Source organism: Pinus tabuliformis, chromosome 5_1 (genome assembly GCF_031772625.1).
Source record: "Pinus tabuliformis cultivar Carrire ecotype Pingquan chromosome 5_1, CPIR1, whole genome shotgun sequence".
In the NCBI taxonomy this organism is placed as follows: domain Eukaryota; kingdom Viridiplantae; phylum Streptophyta; class Pinopsida; order Pinales; family Pinaceae; genus Pinus; species Pinus tabuliformis.
In genome coordinates this window covers 85152346-85168493 of record NC_142305.1, presented here as the reverse complement: position 1 = coordinate 85168493, position 16148 = coordinate 85152346, and the positions used below count along the sequence as shown (strand labels likewise).

General features: G+C 37.7%; 1 protein-coding gene across 1 annotated transcript; it reads right to left on the bottom strand.

The window, feature by feature from the left end:
• Positions 1-12822: 12822 nt before the first annotated feature.
• On the bottom strand, positions 12823-13956 carry LOC149163568 (F-box/kelch-repeat protein At5g15710-like). Its single transcript, XM_089429172.1, has one exon. It carries the CDS (start codon positions 13954-13956, stop codon positions 12823-12825), a length of 1134 nt encoding a protein of 377 aa, XP_089285298.1.
• Positions 13957-16148: the final 2192 nt, after the last annotated feature.

The following is a 16148-nucleotide window of genomic DNA, read 5'->3' as shown; positions in this document are numbered from 1 at the left end:
GTTTAATATTATTCCAATGATTTTTAAGTATTAATCCCTTCGGTTTATAATATCAATCATGGTTAACCATGGGAAATCATGGTAAATGATAGTCAACCATGGTCAATCATGGTCAACCATGCTTTATAAAATCAATCATGGTCAACCATGGTCCAATGTCGCATTGTGACAAAGATTGTGTCAATATGAAAAACAAACATGGTCAACCATGGTCCAACGCTGCATCGTGAAAAGGATTGTCTCAATGTGAAAATTAATCATGGTCAACCATGGTCAACCATGGTTGAACGTTGCATTATGACAATGGTTGTCTCAATATGAAAATAAACCATTGTCAACCATGATCAACCATGTTTATTTTAGGGTTTATAACATTTTTCTTAGGTTTTATATACCTTGCCTTTATAATATTAATGCCTTGAATTTAACATTTTTCCCATGGGTTTATTAATCTAAGGGTTCAACCATGGTCCAACATCGCATCGTGACAAATATTGTCTCAATATGAAAATCAACCATGGTCAACCATGTTTATTTAAGGATTTATAATATGTATCTTAGGGTTTATATACCTTAAGTTTATCTTATTCCATTGGGTTTATAATTCCTTGGGTTTTTATTATTAATCCCTTGGGTTTTTAGTATTAATCCCTTGGGTTTAATAAGTGTTTGGTTTAATAGTATAAAACTTTAGTGTTTAGTGTTTAATTGTTATCAACCATGTTTATTTTTTGTGTTTATAATATTTATCTTAGGGTTTATATACCTTGGTTTTATAATATTGGTCCCTTGGGTTTAGTATTATTCAACAATGCTCAACCATGCTCAACCATGTTTTATAAAATCAATCGTGTTCAACCATGGTTAATCATGGTCAACAATGGTCTAATGTTAGATTGTGACAAAGATTGTCTCAATATGAAAATAACTCATTGTCTCAACCATGGTCCAACATCGCATTATGTCAAATATTGTCTCAATATGATACTCATGGACAACCATGGTCAGCCATGGTCAGCCTTGGTCAAACATAGTCAATGATGTTTTATAAAATCAAATATGGTCATACATGGTTAATCATGGTCAACCATGATCAACGTCACATTGTCACAAAGACTTTGTTGATATGAAAATCAACCATGGTTAACCATGGTCAACATGGTCCAACTCCACATTGTGACAAGGATTTTTTTAATATGAAAACCAAGCATGGTCAACCATGTTTCTTTTAGTGTATGTAATTTTTATCTTTTGGTTTATATACCTTAGGTTTATTGTAACACCCTCCTCCGACATCCACCCAAGAAACCATGCCAACCAAGGTAAACATGAGACAAGATGATCCAGGTGGATATTTGTGGCCACCCTCCAATTCCACTTGGATCCCCACCATTGCTTCTTTCGGTTTTACAGTTTCCTTAATTGTTTCACAATTTACTATTTTTAGCAGTTTTTTGGGTCCTAAACTTTCGGAGCTGTTTTCAGGCCCTAAACGACGTTTTCTTGGAAATCTACCACCAATAATTTTGTACCTAGAATTGTATTTTACATCATAGTCCTCAGAGAGATCTTTCCAATGGGCTATCATGCATGTCAAATGGAGATAATAGGACCAATTCGCGACCCCGGGAAGTTGGTTGTCCAACTCACCCCAATGGGGCCCATAAACTCTTGGTCTTACATCTCCTCGGGTTAGGGTTTTGGTTGTTTAGGGTTTGCCCTTATTGTTCAATAATAAAAAGTCCCTTGAGCCTCATTGTAAGGCAGTTCAGAGGCATGTAGCTACCACATCTCTTCTCAGAGATAAGCTACCATAGCCCTAACTGGTTTATTTCCATTCTTGTTTGTAAGCATATTTTAGTATTTTACATTAATGAAATGAAGTATTATTTTCACTGCATATCTGTGTTTATGGTTATCTTTTTAATTTGTTGCGTTCCTATTTAAATCTGGATCAGTGGTATCAGAGCGGTCTTCTCTTTTTCTTTGTTTTTCTTTGCATGTCCCGAACGAGATCGGGATATAAGGAGTTAGGGCTTGAAATGGTCAAACCTTTCCAAGACCAGCCTCACAAATCTCGATGGCCTCCCATAGCGGATGAAAAGAAAGATGAGGGGGCAGGATATCCTATCAAAATCTTGCTCGAAGAAGCCCTCGAGCGACAAAGGAACACGATGATGGAAAACTTTGCCCAGATCCTTCAGCGGCTACCCAGGGGCAATGCATTGGCTTCCAACAGCTACTCTGGAAATGCTACATGGTTTAAGGTACAAGTTAATTTTTAAATCCCCATATTCGAGGGTCAGATAAACGTAGATGTTGTCGATAAATGGTTAAATGTGCTAGAGGGTTATTTTTTTATTCATGATTTTTTTAGTCAGGAAAAGATTACTTTTGCTCTTCTCAAAGCAGCCCCCCACATCATGGATTGGTGGGAAACCTACTATGAGCAGAAGGATGAAAGTACAGGCTCACTATTTTTAGCCACACCCACTTGGAATTCATTCCATGATACCATCAAGGAGCAGTACTACCCTATCGGAAGCTATGAGGATCAATACATAAAGTGGACCACACTGCAGCAAGGAAGGAACCAAGACGTGTCGGAGTTTACCAATATTTTCCATACCCTTTCCACAAAGTTGGGTATCAAGGATATAGAGTAGCATTTGGTACTCAAATATCGCGACTGCCTACACAAGTACATCCAGGAAGAAATAGAATTTTTGAACATCTCCTCGCTCAGCACGACATACCGATATGCCGTCAAGGTTGAGCAAAAGTTTAACAGAAGAAGCGAGACTTTGGATCTCTGAATCTGAAGCAAGGGAAAGGTGCCCCAAACCACAGAACAAAGGACAAAGCCAAGGCGAGGTGGCCCAAGAAAACACGCCAAAGTTGCAAGCAAAGAACAACACCACGAAGCCGAAAAAGGACACGAGAAAGTGGTGTGAGTTCCATAAGAGCTCCACTCACAACATAAGTGAGTGTCAGGCCAAGCAATCACTGGTGGATGAGCTAAAGGTTTCAGAATTAGATGCATGTTCCGACTCTGAGTTATAACCCGATAAGGGGAACGACAAAGGGGAGCATATTATTGATGTAGATCCCAACACCACCGTTGCCACCACAAAGATCCAAAAGGAGGAACCCGGAGATCCAAAGGAAGAGGAGCATCTCTTCCACTCCCAGGAGTGGGTAAAGGGCTCACCGTTGTAGTTCATTATCGATAGCGGGAGCCAAAAGAATCTCATTTCAGCAGAGGTCATGAAGCAGTTGGGCTTACCGACCACAGCACATCCATAACCGTACACCATCAGGTGGCTTCACCAAGGACGGGATCTTCGCGTGAGCCAACAGTGTCACCTTCCATACAACATCAAGCCCTTCACAGATGAGGTATTGTGTGACATTGCTCCCCTTGAAGTTTGTGATGTATTATTAGGACAATCATACTTGTGGAAGCGATATGATGTGTATGAATCAAGGCCCCGTGTTGTTATTGTTACTTTGGGAAATAAGTTGTACAGGTTACCAGAGTTAGCACCGCCTACTGCCATCTCTTTGGTTACTGCAAAACAATACAGTAAGCTCATTTTCAAAACCGGGAAATTCGTTTTCCTGATGATATTCCCTCAAGGAAAGAAGAAGATGGTGGCCACGACCTCCAAAAAGGGCCCCTCTGCACGACAACTATAGATGGACAAGGTCATGGAGGAGTATGAGGACATCTTCAGCTCCCTTGCAGGGGTTCCTCTACACTGTTAGGTCAAGCACTCCATCAATCTGAGCCTAGGTACGTCACTGCCCAATGGACCATTCTATCGACTCTCCATTCTAGAGAACAATGAAATCAAGATGCAAATTCAGGAGCTGCTGCAAAAAGGTCACATCCATCTGAGTTCATCGCCTTTTGGGAGCCCGATCGTGTTGGTACAGAAGAAGGATGGGACTTGGAGACTTTGTATTGACTATCTGGCGCTGAACAAGATCACTGTCTATAATAGGTACCCGATCCCATGGATTGATGACCTTCTGGACCAACTAAAGGCCCGGGAAAAATATTTCAGCAAGATCAATTTGAAGTCAGGATATCACCAGGTACCAATCGAACCCTCCAATGTGTGGAAGACTACCTTCAAAGCCAAGGAGGGCCTTTTCGAATGGTTGTTTATGCCTTTCAGATTGACGAATGCTCATACAACCTTCATGAGGCTAATGGATGACATCTTGTGGCCATTCACCAACTCATCTGTAGTGGTATACTTGGATGACATCCTGATCTTCAACCAAAGTTGGGAAGAGCACCTCCACCACATCCGACAGGTTCTCCAAACACTGCGGCAACACAAGTTATGTGCAATTTGGAGAAATGCACTTTTGGCATGACCCAGGTTCAGTATCTGGGATACATTATTGATGAATGGGGATTGCATGTGGATCCATCCAAGATCTAAGTCATTCAGGATTGGCCATCTCCAACCACTCTAACAGAGCTCCATAGCTTTCTAGGCCTTTCCAACTTCTGCTGCAAGTTCGTGTTGGGATTTTCTCATATCACTTGGCCATTGAGTCAAGTCACCAAGGGAGGAGTGAAAGAAAAATTCTTTTGGTCTAAATATCAACAGAAGGCATTCAAAGAGTTGAAACATTGCCTCTGCTCGACACCAGTTCTTGCATTACTAGACTTGCAAGAACCATTTGAGGTCGAGACAGGTGCATCTGACTATGCTATTGGGGTAATCCTTACTCAACATGGGAATCCAGTGGCATATCATAGTGAGATACTTTTAGACATACTCTGGAAGTATCCCACTTACAACAAAGAGATATATTCCATTGTGCAGGCCTACTGACAATGGAAGCATTACATTTTGGGGAAGGAAATGATCATCCACACAGACCACCGACCCCTGCAATTCATACAGACCCAAGGGAAATTGGAAAATGATCGCAATCAGAAGTGGCCCACATACCTGCAATAGTTCTATTTGAATATCAAGTATAAAAAGGGCAACACCAATAATGTTGCATATTGCCTCAGCCAACCACCGATCATGGAGTTAACCACCGTGCTCAACTCTTGTGGGCACAAGACTTCTAATTGGCCACTTGTCTACGAAAGCAACCCAAAATTCGGCCACACATACCAGACACTCTTAGAGGGTCAACATGTTCTAGAATTTCACATCCAGGATGCCCTGTTATGCCACCTGGCTCTCCTTTGTGTTCCTTCAAGCGAGCGTGCCAAGATGATTTGGGAAGCACACTACAGTCGGGCTGCTGGGCATTTCAGGGTCGAGAAAATGGTGGCAGTACTGCAGAAGTATTTCTATTGGCCGAATCTTCGATAAGATATCGGGAAGTACATCATATCATGCACTGCCTATGCCATTGCCAAAACGGCCATCAAGAAGCAAGGCCTCTATACCCTGCTACCTACCCCTAGTCGACCTTAGGAATCCATCTCCATGGATTACATGTCAGGCCTTCCTTCCACTAAGCATGGAAATGACTGTGTTTTTGTGGTCGTCGACAGGTTCTCGAAGATGGCCATTATGGCGGCATGCAAAAAGAATATCACAGCAGAAGCCACTACTAAACTCTTCTTTGAATGAGTGTGGGTACACCTTGGGATCCCACAATCTATCATCTCAGATCGGGACATCAGGTTCCTCAGTACATTTTGGTCCAGTCATTGGTCGATGCTGGACACCAAACTCAGTAAGTCCACAACCTTCCATCCTCAAACTGATGGCCAGACAGAGGTTGTCAACAGGATGATCGTACACATTCTGCGCATGTACAACTCAAAGCATCCATGCACATGGGACAAGAGCCTTCCATATGTTTAGCACAGCTACAACCAAGCTATCCACGGCTCGACTGGCCACAACCCTTTTCAGGTGGGCTTGGGATTCCAGCCACTATGTCCCATTAATGTGGTCATGCCATTTGCAGCTACTCACGCAGATTCGGCTCATGTCTAGTTTGAAAAAAATAAGGCAAACAACTTCATTGAGCACATCCAACATATTCGCCAGCAGGTCCATGACATTTTGGAGAAATCAAATGCCAAGTACAAGCAACGACATGATCAACATCGGGTGCCACGCAAGTTTTAGGTGGGCGACAAAGTCTGGTTGCATTTGCAAAAGGAACGCCTTACCAGAGCCTATCGGAAACTCAGACCACTTCGATATGGTCCTTACACCATTACCAAGGTTGTCGGAAACAATGCATTTGAGCTCAAAATTCCCCCATTCCTTGGCCTGTACGTAGTGTTCAATGTGGACAGCCTTCAACCATACTTTCCACCATTACTAGACACATCCAACATTGCAAAACAGCTTACATCCATAGAGTTAAATCCATATTGCATGGAATAAGCTGCAACTGATCGGATCATGGACACAGATCAAGCACACGCACCAACAGAATATCCAACTATATCGAGTTGTCAAAGTAGGCCAACTCCTTCACCAGGGCAAGTGGCTCACCAAGGACCAAGTTCAACAGAAGTTCCCTCATCTCATGGAGGAACTCAATGCAATGGGGACCATTGCTTCTTAAGGGGGGAGGAATGATCCAGGTGGATATTGGTGGCCACCCGCCAAGTCCACTTGGACCCCCACCATTTCTTCTTTCAGTTTTTTAGTTTCCTTAACTGTAGCACAGTTTGCTATTTTTAGCAGTTTTTGTGTCCTAAACTTCTGGGGCCATTTTGAGGCCCTAAATGATGGTTTTTTGGAAATCCACCGCTAGTAAATCACTGTCTAAAATCATCTTTTCTGTCGTATTCCTTGGAGAGATCTTTCCAACGAGCTATCATGCACATCAAACAGAGATAATATGACCAAGTCGTGACCCTAGGAAGTTGGCTGTCCAACTCACCCCAATGTGGCCCATAAACTCTTGGTGTTACACCTCCTCAGGTTAGGGTTTTGGTTGTTTAGGGTTTTGTCTTACTGTTCAATACTAAAAAGGCCCTTGAGCCTCATTGTAAGGAAGTTCAGAGGCATGTAACCGCCACATCTCTTCTCAGAGATAAGCTACCATAGCCCTAGCTAGTTTATTTCCATTCCTATTTGTCAGCATATTTCAGTATTTTACATTAATGAAATGAAGTATTATTTCCACTGCATCTTTGTGTTTATGGTTATCTCTATAATTTATTGTGTTCTTGTTTAAATCCGGATCACAAGAGGATACTATGATAAGATATGACCTCCTACGTGACCTTAAGGAAGTGGAATTGATGGAACATCACACACAGTCATCCAATGTCATCAACAAAATCCTTAGGAGACAAGTCTGCCACTCAGACAACTTGTCCCTGGGTCCCACAGCTATTCTGGATCTCTTAGGCCATATTCGCTCTCATGCTATGGGCAAGGGAGCGACCAACAACCCAAAGTCGCTCTCACAAGATTGTCTGCGAGTGACCAGAGAACAAATTTGTGAGTTTTGTGCCAGGGGCCCCGGGATTTCAGGCCCAGAGCCCAAGCCACTTCCCAAAATGGAGTGATAGCTTAGAATCAATAAAAATATAGGGAAAAAATGATGAAAAAGCAATAAACTGAACAAGACCATAACCAGAACCCTACTAGCCATGATAGGCATTTCGTCAAACACATCATCAACATCTAACCTACATGTTTAAACAAAAAAATTAAGTGTAGGGATCTCATACTTATCTGAGAACCACTATATCAATTGTTCCGTCATTTAAATTGTTGCATTATCCTCTATTAGGTCATAAACACATTATCCATTCATATACAAATAAAAACATACTGAGAGACATACATAGTTGCTTTCATAAAATATACATATAACCAGCATAATAGGAACAAAAATACCATAAACATATCAACCAACAAAATCCACATATACATCAATACATTTACACATGAAAATCAAGGGAATAAATTTCTCATTAATGAATAAAATCAACCAATTGGAGATGGGACTACCACGTTCCACCTGACCATAGATTGGTTGAGCCAAGTCTCTCTTCAGTGAATCACCCTCGTGCCATATTCCAAGCATGAATGTGGGACTCATAGAACAGACCAAAAATATCAATCAACCTAGATGCCACCGAAGTTATTCGCTTACATCGTGAGGAATTTGAGTGCCTCCTAGTCTATCAGGTTTTACCACAATCCACAATCTGATTTAGGTATCACTAGGCCCTACACCGAGACATACTCTCCAAGCTTTATTGTGCATCCCACCCTAGCATCACTAAGCCCAACGGAGAGAAAATTCACCTCTTAGCTTTACAATATATCCTGCCACTCACCGACAAGGATTCTTAGGCCCACTGAGGCACACAATCTGGCTTTACTGCAACCTGAAATCCGATTCAGGGGTTACTAGGCCAGTGGATTCGTGATCCTTAGTTCGATTCAGGGACAACTAGACCATGTGTTTGTCAATTCGGAGATCCACACCACTTAGCTTCAAATCCAATCCAGCCATCCCACATAAACTGAATGAGAGAACCCATCTCATCAAAGCTATCAGGAAATGGCAAGGCTAGGCTAAAAATATTGTCACAGTTGGAAAAACCCATGCCATGGTAGAAAAGAAACACATGCAATCCCATGCATTCCAAATCTAGTAAGTAAAATACACATGCAAATCAATACCTGCAATGAATCCTGTTGTAGTTTCTTGATCTTTACTTTCCTTGTTTGATCTTTTCTTCCTCTTTCCTTCTTTGCCTTTCTTGCTCCAATGCTAAAGTGCTCCAAGAAACTCTAAGTGTCCAAAAGTGAGAGAGAGAGAGAGAGAGAATAATGAGAGAGCTAAAAAACTAAATTGACAAAAGGTTACCAACTGATCCTCAGAAGCCTTTTTATGAATGAGGCCTCTATTTTCTTCATTTTCCATTATTTTCCTTCAATTTCCTGCTCACATGAAACTTGTGACCTTTCACTTCCTTTTTCTCCTAATTTCCATTTTTTTCATAAATAATTGTGCCAAAAAATCCATTTTTCCTTTCCAAATCCTTAGCCATTTCCTTTGCCAATTTATTTAGCCATAAATAACCAAATGAACACCCCCTAGGATGTCTTACCCAACATTTAGCTTGGAATAAGTGTCCCATCCATTGTGGTTATTGTTTTTACTTTTATTACATGGAATTTTCACGAGGGTTGTTACATTTATAACATTAGTCCCTTGGGTTTAATATTATTCCCTTGGGTTCATAATCCCTTGGGTTTATAATATCAATTCTTTGGGTTTATAATATCAATCTCTTGGGTTTATTATTCCCCTAAGTTTATAATATCAATCATGATCAACCATGGTCGATCAGAGTGAACTGTTCTCAACCATGGTCGAATGTTGAATTGTGACAATGGTTGTCTCCATATGAAAATCAATCATGGTCAACCTTGGTCCAATGTCACATTGTGACAAAGTTTGTATCGATATAAAAATCAATCATGGTCAACCATGGTCAACCATGGTCCAATGTCGCATTGTGACAAGAATTGTCTCAATATGGAAATCAACCATGGTCAACCATGTTTATTTTAGGGTTTATAATATTTATCTTAGGGTTTATATACTTTGGGTTTATAATTTGTATCCCTTGGGTTTATTAATTTAAGGGTTCATATTCCTAGGGTTTAATATTATTCCTTTATGTTTGTAATCATTTGGGTTTTAGTATTAATACCTAGGTTTTATTATTCCCTTGGGTTTATAATATCAATGATGTTCACCAATGTTTTATAAATTCAATAATGGTAAACCATGGTCCAACATCACATTGTGACGAATATTGTTTCAATATCATAATTAACCATGGTTAACCATGGTCCAATGTCGTCGTTATGACAAATATTCTCTCGATTTGAAAATCAATCATGGTCAAGCATGCTCAACCATGGTCCAATGCCACATTGTGGTCAACCATTATCAACCATGGTCAACCATGGTAAATCGTTGTCAAGCATGTTTATTTTAGGGTTTATAAGATTTATCTTAGGGTTTATATACCTAAGGTTTATAGTTTTTATCCCTTGGGTTTATAATATCAATAGCTTAGGTTTATTAATGTAAGGGTTCTTATTCCTAGGGTTTAATATTAATTTCTTACTTTTATAATCCCTTTGGTTTTTAGTATTAATCCCTAGGGTATGTTATTCCCTTCGATTTATAATATCAATTATGGTCAACCATGCTTCATAAAATCAATCATGGTCAACCATGATCCAATGTCACATTGTGATGAATATTGTTTCAATATGAGAATCAACCATGCTCAACCATGGTGCAATGTCGCAGTGTGGCAAAGATTCTCTTGATTTAAAAATCAATCATGGTTAATAATGATGAACCATATAATTCCTTGGGTTTAATACTAAAAATACAAGAAATTATAAACCCTGCGGAATAATATTAAACCCTAGGGATTAATATTAATTACAAACCCCATGAATAATATTACACCCTTGGAATATGAACCCTTAGATTAATAAGCCCAACGAATTGATATTATAAACCCAAGGGGAATAATATTATAAACTCAAGGGGTTAATAATAAAACCCCAAGAGATTAGAAACCCAAGGGAATAATATTAACCCAATGGATAATAAACCCAATGCATTAATACTATTAACCATAGGGTTTATATTCCCTTGGGTTTTTAGTATTAATCCCTTAGGTTTATTATTCCCTTAGGTTTATAATATCAATCCCTTGTTTATATTTATCTAAGGGTTCATATTCCTAGGGTATAATATTATTCACAAGTTTACAATATTAATCCCTTAGATTCAATATAAATCATGGTCAACCAATAGTTTATATACATTGGATTTACAATATTAACCCTTTGGGTTTAATAATATTAGTCCCTTTGGTTTAATTTTATTCTTTTTGGTTTACAACCCCTTGGATTTAATACTAAAAGCTCAAGGAATTATAAACTCTATGAATTAATATTAATTACAAACCCTATAAATAATATTACACACTGGAAATACAAACCCAAGGGATTGATATTATAAACCCAAGGGAATAATATACCCAAAGGGTTAATACTAAAACCCCACGGTATTATAAACCCGAGGGAGTAATATTAACCCAACGGATAATAAACCCAAGGAATTAATACTAAAACCCTAGAGTTTATATTCCCTTGGGTTTTTAGAATTAATCCCTTGGGTTTATAAACCATGTGAATAATATAAGGTTTGTAAACCCACAAGATTAATAGCAAAAACCCAAGGGAATATAAACCCTAGGGTTTTTAGTATTAATCCCAAGGGATTATCCCTTGGGTTAATATTATTTCGTTGGGTTTATAATCCTTTGGGGTTTTAGTATTAACCCCTTAAGTTTAATATTCTCTTGGATTTATAATATCAATTCCTTGAGTTTATTAATCTAAGGGTTGATATTCCTAGGGTATAATATTATTTTTAGGGCTTGTAACTAATATTAATCCCTAGGGTTTAATATTAATCCCTAGGGTTTATAATTTGTTGGATTTTTAGTATTAAACATAAGGGATTATAAATCCAAACAATTAATATTATAAACTAGAGACATATAAACCCTAAAATAAATAATATTAACCCTAGACTGAAGATGGTTGACCATGATCAACCATGGTCCAATGTCGCATTGTGACACGGATTGTCTGAAAATGAAAATCAACCATTGTCAACCATGCTTATTTTAGGGTTTATAATATTTTTCTTAGGGTTTATATACGTTGGGTTTATAATATTAATCCGTAGGGTTTAATATTATTCACTTGGGTTAATAATTCCTTGTGTTTTTAGTATTAATCCCATAGGTTTATCATCCCTTGGGTTAATATTATTGCCTTTGGTTTATAATCCCTTGGGGTTTTAGTGTTAAACCATAGGAATATGAACCCTTACATTAGTAAACCCAAGGGATTGATATTATAAACCCAAGGGAATAATAAACTCAAGGATTAATATTATAAACTTAAGGGTTAATATTATAACGCAAAGGTATTATAATCTCAAAAGACTAATATTATTAAACCCAAGGGACTAATATTATAAATCTAAGGTATATAAACTCAAAGGACTAATATTATTAAATCCAAGGGACTAATATTAGAAATCCAAGGTATATAAACTTGGTTGACCATGATTTATATTGAACCTAAGGGATTGATATTATAAACCTATGAATAATATTACACCTTAGGAATATGAACACTTAGATTAATATACCCAAGGGATTGATATTATAAATCCAAGGGAATATAAACCATAAGGTTTTTAGTAATAATTTCCCTTGGTTAATATCATTCCCTTGGATTTATAATCCTTTGGTGTTTTAGTATTAATTTTTTAGATTTATTATTTTCTTGGGTTTATAATATTATTATTATATATTTATCAATGGTAGAAAAAAATAAAACTTTCACTTTATATCAACAACATTAATATTTTTAATGTGATTGTACTAGTTATATTCCAAATAAATAATTATGACTTCAAAAAAATAAAACCTTAAGTTTATATCAGCAACATTAATAGTGTGATTATTCTAATTCTAGTTTTTTTAGATAAATAATTGTGACTTTGGTGAAAGGTATGTTCTGCAAACTCTAACCAGCCAGCCATCTTATTTTTTACAATCCAATTGTAGGCAAAAAAAATTAAAACCAAGCTGTCCAATCCACACACAAGACTGCAACTATATACAGCTTCAAGGAATATTGATGTTGAACGAATCTTATTAGAAGCGTTTTCTTTCGATCTATGCCAGATACTCGATTAAACCTTTTATTTTGAAAGTTTTCTTCTGATTCAGACTTTCATAACTGGCCTGCCTTCAAATGCGAGACCCTTCAAATGGAAATGCTTGCGATCTTGATGTGCAGCAGGGCAGTTGGGTAGCCAATCCCATCTTCCATGAGCGACACTGTAGACAACCACTTGTAGACTCCCGTACGCTCTGAAACACAACTTGTTTCCCACTCCCACACACTCGAACCAAGTAGAGCACGAATCCCTCCGAAATTGTCGACACACAGATTCAGGCATCCTTCCAATCTCCCTCCATGAAAATCCATGATGATGGGTACCAGTATCATCCTTGTGAACAAGTCGCCACATGATCACTTCTGTCAGGGCGTGATTCTCTTCAATGCCTCCAACCAGCAGTATTGATGACTCACAGGTGACCAAACGAGGCCATATATTAGGGCTTTCATAGGGTAGATCAATTGTGAATGGCATTCCTTCCCGGATGTGGTACCCCATGATGCCGTCCCGCACAGTCATGCAGAACAGGAAACAGTTGCGCACAAATATCTCGCCGTTCCTGATCGCCAAACCCTGGGGCAAACTGCCTGTGATCATCCTCCATGATTTTGTGTATGAATTATAGACTTCTGCTACTACGGCATCATCGCTCGTCTTGCCCACCACGAAGACCTCGTAGCTGCCTTGGTCGTCTCCGGCCGCTATTGCCTTGCCCATCACGCTGCTCACGCTCAGCATCGCGGGCAGCACAAAGCTTGTCCTGCTAAGGGGATTACAAACGAACACCCGTGGAAACAAAGTTCCGGATGTGGTTGGATAGATGGGGATATCCATCAGGAGCAGCCCCGTTGCCGATCCTCTGTAATTGACTTTGCAAATGTCGGGCATAAATGATAGGGAGAGCGTCTGCCAGGTCCCGTTGAAGAAGGAGTAAAGAAGAAAACGCATCCTGGTGCTAGGCATGCACAGGAGGAGGCACGGTTGCCCGCCGCCTGATTCGGCCCACAGGCGACCAAAATGCTTGCAAGACAGTACATCGTTCCAACCCTTGCAGACGCTCCGGAAACGAAAAATGCAATCAAAGGGAAGGCGTAGCAGCAGAGACTCTGCCAGATGTTGAGGCAGCTCAGACCAGATTGATCCATCCACAGCCGAATCATCAAAATCTGCGGCCATTCAAATATCAATATTTTTAGCCGCAAAACCGAGATGTGTTGGGAGCTGTGTATGATTTTTTTTAATTCTGGATGAAATTTATATTGGATATTAAAATGATAATATCAAAATTTTTATTATTTATGAAAAAACTGAAAATAATTTGGTCATTGTCTTTTATAATCAATCTTTCTCATTTATTTAAGAAAAACAATGTTACATTCAAGCTATGGTTTTTTTCATCTTTAATTTATTGAAACCTAATACAATGCAATGTAAAGTATGATAGCCCCATTTTCCATTTAGATTTATCAATGTTATTGTGTATGAATTTTATATTGAGTTGTGTTTAGAGCGATTTTTTGGAAGTTATTTTGGTAGGTTTTTTGGGTCAAATTTCTCTAAAATTTTATTGGAATTTATTGAAATCACAAGTTTGATGGGTAACCATTGCACAATCCAAGTATCTTGGGGTCTTTTAGGGTGCTAGATCCATATATATAGTTAAAAAACCATTTTAAATAATACAAATCAAAATTTCAACTCAAAATTTTCAACCGGATTCCAACACGAGAAAATCCAAAAAATCTCACTAAAAACAACTCCATTTAATATTAATCATTAATATGATAAAATTAGTTTTTATTATTATTTAAAAATAAATTTAATTTAATTTGGAAAAATATATATAATTTAACAATATAAAAAATATAATCAATTTACATACTAATATAATAAGTATATTCTATGATAATCTTGTATGACTTGGTTTAACAATACAAGTTATTCTTAAATTTATAACTTGGATTGAGGTCAGCGAGGTCAAGTAGTACAAGTAGTGTGCATGATTATGGGTGATTTCAAAATGGGTTTTTTTATATAGTTCAAGTACAAGTAGTGCGCATGATTACTGGTGACTGTAAATGATTATTTTTTTATATGGGTAAGAAAAGGGAGAAAAAATAATTATTAATTATTTCTTATAATTCAATAATTTAGATTAAAAGAGTTTTATTAAAAATAATAATAATAGTTCACCAAATAATTGTTAGAAACATTTAGACACAAAGTATTTAATGTAATTCTTGAATGAATAGTGTAGGCCAACAAGCATGCACCGAATGGAAGGAAGGGTGGCTTTCTTCAAAAGGGTTTTTATTGTAATGTCCTTAACAAACCATGTGCCTATATTGGATTAGTCCTCAAAGAGCCTAAATTGTCCATCATGAGATATTTTGGCAATCAAATCATGCCATAAGGAAAACTATATTTTATCATTGTTATTAATTTTCTCGATTAAATTTTCAAATCGAAAACTATATTTTATCATTATTATTAATTTTCCCGATTAAATTTTCAAATCGAAAACTATATTTTATCATTATTATTAATTTTCTCGATTAAATTTTCAAATCGAGAAGAGACTTTTTGACAAACCTGCAAAGTGATTGATGGTTCATCCTTCATGATTCAACCCACACACCAAGAAAAGAATGACGGTTCATCTGCAATTGCATTTTCCTATTTTAAATTTTGTATTCTAAAGAATTGCACCAAACAGACTCTTTTATTATAAGGATAAATACCCTTCTATAAATTCAATTCCAAAACTGATCGATTCTTTAGCTTTCATGATTGAATCAACACACCCGGCCGAGAAGGACGGTTCATGGGATTTCAAATCTGAAATAGTTATAGGGTTTTGAGCATGTTTTGATCATTTCAATAAATAATGGACTATATTCGATGAGAAAATCATGGGCACTTTGACTCACAGACGACCATTGAAGGTCCTATATTAGGTACATAATCGGCTAGATCAACTGTGAATGGCTTTCCTTCTTTCATGTGGTAGGCCATGACGTCGTTACTCACCACCATCATCAAGCAGAACAAGAAAGCGTTGCACATAAACATCTCCATTGCCAAACCCTTGGGAGCATTGTATCTTATCATCTTCCATGATTTTGTATATAATTTAAGACTTTTGCTATTAGTTCACCATCCCTTGTATGGCCACCATGAGGGCATTTTAGGTGTTGGGTGTGAAATTTTCTGTTACACTTGCAAAGAATTTAGATGGAAACAAAAGTAACAAGTATAAACTAATAATTAAAGATTGTAAAAGAGATTAGAATATAATTTCTTTCTATATTTTTATCTCAAAAAATGAAGTATAATACAATGATATATAACTTCCATGAGAACATGCA